Consider the following 11,210-nt stretch of genomic DNA (forward strand, 5'->3'; position numbering starts at 1 on the left):
GGCAGATTTCCTGCAAATCTGCAGTCCACGTCTTCCTAGCTGTGTGACCTTGGGCAAATTACTTAAACTCTCTGTGCCCCAGTCCCTTCATTTGTAAAATGGTGGTAATAACACTCACACTATGGGCTGAGGAGTAAGTCTTGGTAGAGTCCCTGGAACAGAAAGTGCTAGCAATTGTAATCAACTTTCCACTAAGATACACGTGGGAAAAATGCTTCTCCCCTTGTGCCATCCCTCAAGGACACCACCCCACTGCCCTGCGCTATTGGGAATGGCCATTAAGATGCCAGTGCTGGTGCACAGCACAGAGGAGCTGAAGGGCAGGAATGGTGGGGCCCACCAGTCCTACCTTTAAACACCGGGGCAAACGAAGGAGGGGGTTCACACCCATCTTCAAGTAGAGAAAATCCAAGGGCAGGAGACTCAGCGCATCCATCTGAAATACCCGTAGGACATCACAGTGGGTAAAACAGGTAAGCCCAGGGTTCAGGGTGAAGAGAGTGAGGGCAGGGTCTCTATTTTCAATGGAAAAGTGAGGTCAGAGTGCCCTAGAGGGGCCTAAAGCTACCATGTTTCCCTGAAAATAAGACACTGTCTTATATTTATTTTTTCTCAAGAAGACACATTAGGGCTTATTTTCAGGGGATGTCTTCCTCTCTGTGCTGAAATGCATATCTGCATAGCCACACCCATCACTAGGTCTTATTATCGGGGTAGGGCTTACATTTAACAAATGCATAGAAATCCTGCTAGGGCTTTTTTGGGAGGTAGGTCTTATTTTCGGGGAAACATGGTAGAAGACAGAAAGCATCCCACCAGCAAACCTCTGTTTGGCTTCAAAGCCCAGGTCACCAACCCCAAGGGCACCAGGCTGCTATGCCACGTAGCAGGAGCTAGAGTGGTATAGACACATGGATAGGTGCCTCTGAGGGCCATCCAACCTCTGGTGGTCTCCTGGAGTTTGGGGCTTAGAGCAGAGGTCCCCAACCTTTTTGGCACCACGGACCAATCTCATGGAGGACAATTTTTCCATAGACCAGACAGAAAAGGGGTGGTTTTGTTATGAGTCTGCAAGCAGTGGATTTTCTATGGTCTCTGTGCAGTCGGCCCTGCCTGCTAATGATAGTCTGTATTGGCAGCCGCTCCTCAGTGCCAGCGTCACTGCCTCAGCTCCACCTCGGATCATCAGGCGTTAGATCCCCATAGGGGGCGCACAACCTGGATCCTTCCCGTGTGTTAGATCCCCATAGGGGGCGCACAACCTGGATCCTTCCCGTGTGCGTTTGCAGTAGGGTTTGCACTCGGTGAGAATGTAATGCTGCAGCTTATCTGACAGGAGGCGGAGCTCAGGCAGCGATGGCACGTGATGGGGAGTGGCTGCAAATACAGACGCAGCTTGCCTCACTAGCCTGCCACTCCCCTCCTCCGTGTGACCACTGTCAGTCTGCAGCCTGGGCACTGGGGACCATAGTCCCCTAGAGACCACTGGGGACTCCCCTGAAAGATGAGATCTACATCCCCCCACATGTGACAGGAAGCATGTCACCTGGGCCCCAAAGCACTCAGAGCTCTCTGAGATGCCACCTTCTAAGACCCCACAGATGCTAACATTTGCATCCCTGACACACACCTTAAAGCGCTGAGATTTCAGGTAGTTATTTCGCATGTCCTTTTTGTCCGTCTGTAAGAAAATGGAATGACCTTAGAGCTTAGACCTGACCCCTAGGTGAAGCAACAGAATTCTTTGAAGAACCCCACCTTCCTATGAGAACACCAAGTCACCTTCTGATTTCTTGGATGGAAAAACGAGAAGATTACACTTATTCTCTCAGCCCACTAGTCTTACCCAGACCAACTTTATTCACTGAGGGGCTGGTAACTACTCTGATCAGGCCTGGAGGGAGGGTGACCAGGGCATTCTCTTTCTTCTAAATCAGTGATTTTAAGTGTGCCAAGGCACACTGGTATGCCATGAGAGGGGGTGTACCACAAACATTTTTCAGGATCATTAATTAAATTATTTTCAAAAGAAGTTCAAAGCACAGTAAGTATATTCTTTTTTACTCTTTTTTAAATCAATATAATTTGAGTGTGCCCTGGAAGTTTAACTATAGGTTCAAGTGTGTCATGAGATAAAAAAAGGTTAGAAACACTTCCCTAAATTGCCTGCACACAGTGGAGCAGGTGCCACGAGTATGGAATTTTGGAAAGTAACCAAAATAGGAACTATGCCCCTGCTCCTGATAAGCCACAATCGGGGCTCAGTTTCCTCCTTGGTAAGCAAGGCCTAGACCAGAGTGCAGGGTCTCAAACTTGAACCCTAGGAGAACATCAGTGTGTTCTTTGCAGGTCCCCCGGGAAACGTCAGTTGCCCGCAGTTACCTGTGCAGGGCACTCCACACATGTCCTTTCAATGAATCCCCACTGCGGCACTACAAGGTGGGAGCTAGGTCTATTCCCATTCTACAGATGAGGAAACTGAGGCTGGGAGAGGCAATTCCAACTCGTGTGGTGGAGCTGGGATTTGAACCAAGTGCACCTGCACTAACGGCCATTCTCTGGGCCACTTCTCCATCTTTAAATCCATCAGGTGGTCCGGGGACTAATCCCCCTAGGAACACGATCTGGTGTGTTAATCTGAACATATTAAGGGCAGGTGGAGTAAGCAGCTGTGCTGTTGAACAAGCACAGGCAGCAGTTCCTGAGATTTCTCGTTCATTTATTTTGTTGTCTCTGATAGCATCAGGGTCAGTCCCCTGAAGGCTCTGGCTGGGGGTTCTGCCCCTGGCTACCCTCTCCCCCTGCCCTCGACTCACAATGATGTCCCCGCCTCTGACGAACTGCAGGCGCATCTGGAACAAGGTGATGTCCAGGAAGTAGATGAGGTCACACACGTAATCCATCAGCAGCCAGAGGTGGATGTTGTCTGGTGTCTGGTAGGGGAAGGCCCAGCGCACAGGGATCAGCCACAAGTTCCAGTTCCAGGCCAACACCACGAAGAACAGCCACAGCACGTACATCAGGTCTGCAGGGTGGGAGGGGGCAGGAAGATGCTAGAACATCCACTGGACAAGGCTACTCACCGGTGGCATCACGTGGGTCTTCCCTCATTCCTCCTATCTGCTTCCCTTCAACTACTACACGTGGCATTTTGGGGACTGGGTGTTAGTGTGTAAAACTCTCTTTGATTTAAAACTAGCTGGGTGTTGTAGAGGGTGCCTATAGTCCCAGCTACTCAGGAGGCTGAGGCAAGAAGATCACTTAAGCCCAAGAGTTTGAGGTTCTGTGAGCTGTGATGCCACAGCACTCTACTGAGGGCGACAAAGTGAGACTCTGTCTCCAAATAAATAAATAAAATAAAAATAAAAGTAAGTCACCACTGGGCCCTAACAAATCAGAACACTCTGAGGAGGGAATATGGTGACATTATCAGCTAACAGACAGCAAACTAGCAAACCCTCTTGCTTTTATTATTTATTTTATTTTATTTTTATTTATTTATTTATTTATTTTGAGACAGAGTCTCAAGCTGCCACCCTAGGTCGAGTGCTGCGCTGTCATAGCTCACAGCAACCTCCAACTCGGGCTCAAGAGATCCTCTTGCCTCAGTTGTTCTAATTTTAGTAGACACGGGATTTCACTCAGGGTGGTCAAGACCACCACTCAGGGTGGTCTTGAACCCGTGAGCTCAAGCACCTGCCTTGGCCTCCCAGAGTCTTAGGATTACAGGCATGAGCCACCACACCCAGCTGCTTTCATTATTTTTGAAACTTTTCCAAAAATGTATGACCTGCCTTAGTAAACATAGAGCAGTAAATAGCGCATGGTGGGTGGACAGATGGGTGGATGGATGAGTGGTCATACACCATAGATCACCTGGTCACTTTAGAAGCCCAGAGTTGGGGTCTTGCCCCCAAATGATTTCCTCAGTGACCTTAAGAAAGTCCCTTTCTGGTACCTGCTACGCCCTTCCCAGAGAAGTCACAGGAAAAGGTAGGAACGGAGAGGCAGGGAGGTCATTTGTAAACTGTAAAGCTGTGTACACACATGAAGCCATTATTTCTGAGAAACATGGAATGGGCTTAAAGGGAAGAATGAGGAATTCACCCCAGCCATTGGCAGAATTCCTGACCTTTCCTGCTTAAAGCAGGCGATCCAGGGAAAAGCCAGTAGACCCGAGTAGACAGACTTGGCCCAGAATCAGGAACCCTGGGTCTCTACTTACTAATTGTGCCTTTACCCTTGTTGTCATGTGCCTTAACTTCTCATCTATAAAACGGTATGATCTATATTCCTATTCCAGGGACTTTTGTTATTGTTGTTTATTTATGCGTGTTTTTTTTTTAAATTTCAGGTTAATGTGAGAGTACAAACAGCCATATCACAATATTTGAATTTGTTGAATATTGAATTTGTTATAAGTGTCCCTCTTGTAGTCATGGCCTCCACCCCAAAGGTGTACCATACACACCCACAATGAGCCCATTCAGTGGGCGCACCCCAACCCTCTCCCCCTTCCATCATACCCCTCCCCCAATTGCAATGCATTTTTCTCCTTTGTGGGCGTGAATTAGATCCTCTACTGGCTTCATATTAGTATTGAGTACATTGGATTCTTCCTTTTCTATTCTTGTGATACTTTAATGAGAACAACGTGTTTCAACTCTCTCCAGGTTAATACAAAAGATTCTAAGTCACCATCTTTTTATGGCTGAGTAGTATTCCATGGTATACACATACCACAGTTTGCTATCCATTCCTGGGTTAGTGGGCATTTAGGTTGTTTCCACATCTTGATAATTGTAAATTGAACTGCGATAAACAATCTAGTGCATATATCCTTATGATAAAATGATTTTTTTCTTTTGGGTAGATGCCTCGTAGTGGGATTACAGGGTCAAATGGGAGATCTAATTTGAATTTTTTGAGGAGTCTCTATACATCTTTCCTGTTTGTTTGTTTAAAGAATTGGGTGAGCAAGTGTGGAATCGTTTTGAAAAGTACAAAAGGTCACAAACCCAGAGCGTCCATGGCTTCTCCCCCCACCCCCCACGTTCCCCCAGTAACGGCCCCTCATCATCCTCCCCCTCTCTGCTCTCTCCTGTGACACAGAGGGAGCACCCCCTCCCCCCAGAACTCACTGGTCAGCGGATCGATGCTCTGGGGAAACCGATACATCTTCCAGGGCCGCCGTTTGAACTTGCAGCAGAGCATGTCGCAGTAGTGCTCCTCTTCGGCCGGCTTTGCTTCAGGGGGCTTTGTGTCTGGAGGTGGCTCTGGGGCTTTCTTGGCTGGGGCTGAGGAATGACATTGGTGACAATCTGACCCAGCCCCAAGGCCCAGGTAGAGGATGCAGAGAGAAGGGTCCCAACCATAGACCCTGGCATGGGAGCTCAGGGGACCCTGGCAAGCTCTGTGTGAGGAAACGGAGGTGCTCTCCTGGAGAGGACCCCATAGCTTCCTCTTCAACAGAAGCCTGGGAGCCCACCTAGAAACTCATGCCAGCTGCCAATCTGGACGTACTTCTCAGAAGCCACCCCAAATAAGGTGTTTCTGGGCAAGTTGGATGTTTCAGTGTCTGCTTATGTCTGTGTTTAGACCCCCCTTGGTCCCCTCTGATGGTTAGAGGCATTTGGTACCCAGACCTCCACCACCAGGATCAAAATACTAAAGGGCCCAACAAAATCATACCAGGGAAATGCTGCTCTAAGTTCCTGAGAAGGAATCTTAGCTCCTTCATCTCTAAAACGAGAGACTGGATGGGAGCTCAGCCTCCCTGTGGACCTGTAACAATGCTTTTTGTGATCTAAGGATTGGTGCTTACAGGTTCAATATGGCTGTGTTCCTAGCTTTAGGACTGTGAAGCCGGGTTCTGCTAGGTCAGTTGCGGGCACCATGAGTCCCAAGACACAGCCCTCATCTGGAAAGACCTAGAAAATCTCCCTGACAAGAGAGTGTATTTTTTATTTCCTCCTGATACCTTGAAAGAAACAAAACTTTCAGGTAGTACCATAAGAACTTTCAAGGCACCAAGAGCCTGAAAAATAAGACCATCTAGTTCCAGAGTCTGTGGACACCATCTGAATGTAAGACCCTGAAGTGCATCCCTGGGTGGCAACACCCACCTGCCAGTGGGAACAGGGCAGAAGGGTCAATGAAAGGACTTGCCCTGAGGGAGAGGGAGCCAGGGACAACTGGATGGTTGGTCAGAACGGCTATCTTATCCCACTCCCAGGTACAGATCTAAACCTGCACATGTGTACACGTGGGACCCCAAATCCAGAGCATGAGGATCTGGGCTTCTCTCATGCACCCCAGCCATCTCCTTGGGACCATCTTCACCATAAGTTGACAGGAGGCTTTGGGGGGGCCCACCCCCTCCCTGGTCAGATGGGCAGCTCCAGACTCACTGGGTGCGGGGCTCTCCTCATCCGAGGTGACATCAGGGTCGATAAGTTTCTCCTTCACCTTCTCCGTCCGCTCTTTGAAGAGCTTCACCAACTCCTGGAGCCGGTCATTGATAATGGCGCTATTGTGGCTGGCCGTGGAGACTGCACGATCCTGGCCACTGTGGGGACATCACCCAAAGCTGAGAAGCAGGGACCCCTTGGCTCTAGGCCAGAGCCAGGCAGCATCTGTGTCCCACCTTCTAGCAGAGCCTGAAGAAGTTTAAGTCCTGCTTTGTCTCCTTCTGATATCAGAAACCACAGACCTGCTGTAATATCTCCGGGAAGGAAATTCAGTCTGGGAACAATGGCCAGGTGCTCTGGCCAAGCTTTTAGAAAAGGTACCACATAGGATGTGATTCAGATGGACAGTTCTGGAAAAAGTTCAATCCTACCTTTGGAATTCAGCAAATCAAGCTGTTAGTCCCAGTCTGGGGTTCACATGAGATCTGTGTGGGGGGTCAGAGCAGAGAGGGGAATGGGGCTCCTTTTTTAGGTTTAAGAAATAGCTGGTGGGCTGGGCGCAGTGACTCATGCCTGTAATCATAGCTTCTGGGAGGCTGAGGCAGGTGGATTGCCTGAGCCCACAGGTTCAAGACCAGCCTGAGCCAGAGCAGCAAGTCCTCATCTCTAAAACTAGCCAGGCATTGTGGTGGGTGCCTGTAGTCCCAGCTACTTGGGAGGCTGAGGCAACAGAATTGCTTGAGCCCAAGAGTTTGAGGTTGCTGTGAGCTGTGATGCTACAGCACTTTACCCAGGGCAACAAAGTAGACTCTGTCTCAAAAAAAAAAATAATAAATAAATAAAAAGAAAGAAATAGCTAGTGGATAAAGCAGTACAGAACATTACAAAGCTCTTCAACTTACAGGAATTAACATGTGTACACTGGGGCAGGGAGAGAGAGACACAGACAGAGGACAAATGAGAGTCTGCCTCGCAGTCTACTCAGCGTGGGGCACGTGCCCTGGGTGAGCCAAGATAGGCCGTGTGAATCAGCTTTCCCTTACAAGACCTCACTGTGGTCATCTCGCTGAGCTGAGTATTTTTCTCACACACTATCGCTACCCAGCCAAGGATGACACTTCCCAGGTGTGGTGGTGCGAGCTCTCATCATGAGAGGTGAGCAGATATGATACCTGCAACTTCAGGCCTCCTTGCTGAAGAGAGATCCGCAGCTCTCCCTTTCTAGTGGTGGCCATGGGAATCTCAGAAGCCACACAGAGAAGGCAACGGCCATTGTCAACTGGGTCCCTAAGTAATTGCAAGGACCAGAGCCTTCTGCTGACCTGACACATGAAACCAGTGAGACAACTTTGACATACAAGGTGCATTCTCATTCTTTAAGCCACTAAAACTTTGGGGTCTGTTTGTTACAGCAGCTTACCTGAGCTAATGTGTTGCCAAGTTAACCTCCTGAAGGATTTTCAAGGGTCATTTTAATTATTACACCACATATATGCCTTATTTTATGATATTGAACCCTAACCTTGTCCCTACCCCTACTGCATAAAATGTGACTCCACTAGGTGCTAAAATGGACAAGAAACTATAAGCAAGCCTTCGGGTTTTATTCCCCCTGCTTCTTTATCTTGTAAGCCCTTCCCACAACTCTGTGAAGCATAAACTGCATAGAATTACAGATAGAAAACATGATAGGAAGGGCCGTTGTTAGGCTGGGAGTTGTGGTTGGGGAGCGTGGTAAGGATTTCAGGCCATAGCCCAGGCCGCTGCTGGGGCATTCACCATCACTCTGGTTACTCAAACCCTTCAGAAAACACCTCCCATTGTCTCAGTCCTTGGGACAGTTAGATGGCAGAGACCCAGGTGCCAATGGCATCATAGTGGCCTCTGTGTATTGCACTGAAGTCCAGGAATGTCAGAATCACCAGAGAGCTTGTCAAAATGAAGGTTCCCCAAGGCCCACTGTCTGTGGCTCTGAGCTGGCAGAGCTGGCTGGGGCTTGGGAATCTATTTTTCATGTGCTCCCCGGATGGGACCCACTGGAGATCCTGGTGGTCCCCTCTGCCTCCACTGGCCCTTTTAGGGGTTCATTAGCAGGTGCCCCGACAGTGGCTCCTGTCAGTATCTCCCTTACAAGGGGGCCTCCACCTAGAGACAGAGTGGGTCTCCCCTCTCTGAGTGGGTTGTGGGCACAGCTGGGCCCAGAGTTCCAGCCTACCCTGCAGACTCTGCCCTGTCCTGCTGCTTGGAGGCCCCTGGTCAAGTCTGCCTTGCAATGGAAGGTTCTAAACACATCCATTCCCTATCCTACCCCTCCCCATCCTTCCCTGCCCTCTACTCTCTGAGACCCCAAAGGTGGCCCCCACTCACTCAGTGTCCTGTGGAGTGGTGGGGTCCGACCAGGCAACCACTGGGGACTCAGCTGGTGCCAGCGCCTTGAGCTCTTCGGCCTCTTCATCCTGAGAGGGCAGCTTATTCCTGCAAGGATACAGACATAGAAGGGGGCTTCAGGGAGGACACGGGCCCCAGGGGACAGTGAAATGTCTTTGATCTCTAAGAGCACGTAGAGCCAATTACTGGGTAGAGGAAAGGACGAGGGGATGGTGTTGTCAAAGGACCCTCATTTGCCTGGAGGGAGGCAAAGAGGGAGAAGAGAGGGACACAGCCACACTCTGCACCTCTGCCTCCACATCTGTGCAGTGGCCTCATATGAAGGCAACAGCACTGACTTGGTATCAGGCAAACTTGAACCTCATCCTGCCTCTTCTTAGTGCGTGACCTTGGCAATTTATTTAAACATTCAGTTGGAACCCAAAGCTGAGCCTTGCCAGGCTACCAGGCCAGCACTTGTCCCCTGCACCATGAGTCAGGACTCCAGCATTAGGGTTTTTAGGGGGCTGTAGAAAGAGGGACATGCAGAAGCCACCCTTATTGCTGAAGCCTCTGAAACTATCCTGTTACCTTCCTCCAACCTGCTGAAGTTGAGGAAACTCACGGAGTCATTTCTTTCACACTCTAATTAAAAGGACAGCTCCACACAGGAAGACTGGGGCCAAAGGTAGCATAGCTGGGACCCAGAGTCAGTCTTCCGGCAGCCAGCCCAATGTGCTCTCCTGAGCCCAGGAGCACATGCTGCCCCAGTGAACCCAGAGCGAGGAACCCCCACCTGGTATCTGCCCCGTGCTGAGTAGCTCACAGTCAGCAACTCCTTACATTCTTGAAACAATTTTGGTAGACAGGTGGTATTTTTATTCTTGTGTTACAGTGAGGAAAAGGGAGGTCTAGGAAAGTTTAACTGGCTTGTCTTAAGGCCCACATCTTGTATGCACTGAGCTGGGATTCACTCCAAACCACGGTCTCAAGCTGAAAGATGAGCCTCACCAGAGTGGCCCTCTGTCGGGGCTGTGGTTTCTGTGGCTTCGGGGCTCCCATCAGTTGCTGTCAGGGCTCTGTCTGCCCCTGTCCATAGTCAGCCCCACCAGCCTTAGCTCTAAAGGCAGGCTCAGGATTTGCCCCTTCTGGGGGTAGGTGCCGGCACAGGCTCACCACCCTGTTTCTCATGGTCACGTTCAATTTAGCATCTGTTTGTTACTTGATCGTGACCTGTCTTGGCCCCACTAGAAGTTCAGCTCCCAGCGTCTAGAGCAGAGCCTGGCACATGACAATGTTCAATAAATGTTTCTGAATGAATGAATGACAGGGACAAGAGGAGCCTAATGGCCCAGCTCACATGCAGAAAGCCCAAGGTTCAGATTCTAGTGCTATGTGATCTTGGTCCCCTGAAATATGGCTCCCCCAAGCTGGGTCCATATTAGCTTCTCTGCCCACATAAAGAGAACAGAGGTAGGTAGACCAGATGACTATAAGCATGGTAGCACCACATCTGGATCCTTGTGTGTGTGTTGCGTGTGATTCAGTAAACTAAATTATGTGTTATGCATAATTCAGCTCACCGCTCCACCAGCTCCAGTGTGCTTAGGCTCAATGACACTGTCTCTTTTCTCTGCATTAAAATCTAAGAACCCTCAACTTTCTATATCCAGCCATCTCTGCTCCGGCAGGCTCCAGACCTCAACTGAGAAATTTCTTAGGAACTCACAGATGAGAGAAAAAATGGGGGAAAAAAGCAAATAATTTCTCCATCTAGTGTGGAAGAAGCACTGACAGCTTCCCCATCACTCATTCCTTCCTTCCTTCATTCATTCATAAGGTACTGACCTGCCCTTGACAATGTGCCTAAAGCTGTATTCAGGGCTTTTTGCCAGTTACCTCCCTCAAGGTCAAAAGCAACTTTAGCCATTCAGCCACAGATTTATCTCCAGAGGCATAAAAATGGGCCTAGCCTGACCACAAGTCCCACTCTTGAGAAAGGCCCAAGGACAGAGAGCAGAAGACCAAACACGAGGTCACAGTGCCACTGTGGACAGTGCCCGACAAGAGGGGATTCGTTATATTCATCCTGGTGCATGGAGCTGGAGGACTATGACATGGCCGTCTTAAAATAGCCTGGCAATATGGGAACAGGTTCATGGAATGACATGGTCCCTCAAAGTCAATCACTTCTTCAGTTAAAGCCACACAGAATCATGAGCCTATAAATGGGGCACAGAAGAGAATACAAAGTAATAGGCATAGGCTCGGCACCTGTGGCTCAAGCTGCTAAGGCACCAGCCACATACATCTAAGGTAGCAGGTTCAAATCCAGCCTGGGCCCACCAAACAACAATGATGGCTGCAACCAAAAATAGCCGGGTGTTGTGGCGGGCACCTATAGTCCCAGCTACTTGGGAGGCTGAGGCAAGA

General features: G+C 49.4%; 1 protein-coding gene across 1 annotated transcript in view; it reads right to left on the reverse strand.

The window, feature by feature from the left end:
- Nucleotides 1-11,210, reverse strand: part of CNGB1 (cyclic nucleotide gated channel beta 1) — a 71,269-nt gene that overhangs the window by 25,076 nt on the left and 34,983 nt on the right. Inside the window, exons 17-22 of the mRNA XM_012806814.1 lie at nt 8,778-8,885; nt 6,411-6,568; nt 5,142-5,297; nt 2,817-3,025; nt 1,631-1,681; nt 350-436 (exon numbers count right to left, since the gene is read on the reverse strand). Of these exons, the coding sequence (XP_012662268.1) occupies nt 350-436; nt 1,631-1,681; nt 2,817-3,025; nt 5,142-5,297; nt 6,411-6,568; nt 8,778-8,885 (769 nt within the window). The remainder of the gene's footprint in view (nt 1-349; nt 437-1,630; nt 1,682-2,816; nt 3,026-5,141; nt 5,298-6,410; nt 6,569-8,777; nt 8,886-11,210) is intronic.

Source organism: Otolemur garnettii, unplaced genomic scaffold, assembly GCF_000181295.1.
Source record: "Otolemur garnettii isolate 467f Iridium unplaced genomic scaffold, OtoGar3 scaffold00058, whole genome shotgun sequence".
In the NCBI taxonomy this organism is placed as follows: domain Eukaryota; kingdom Metazoa; phylum Chordata; class Mammalia; order Primates; family Galagidae; genus Otolemur; species Otolemur garnettii.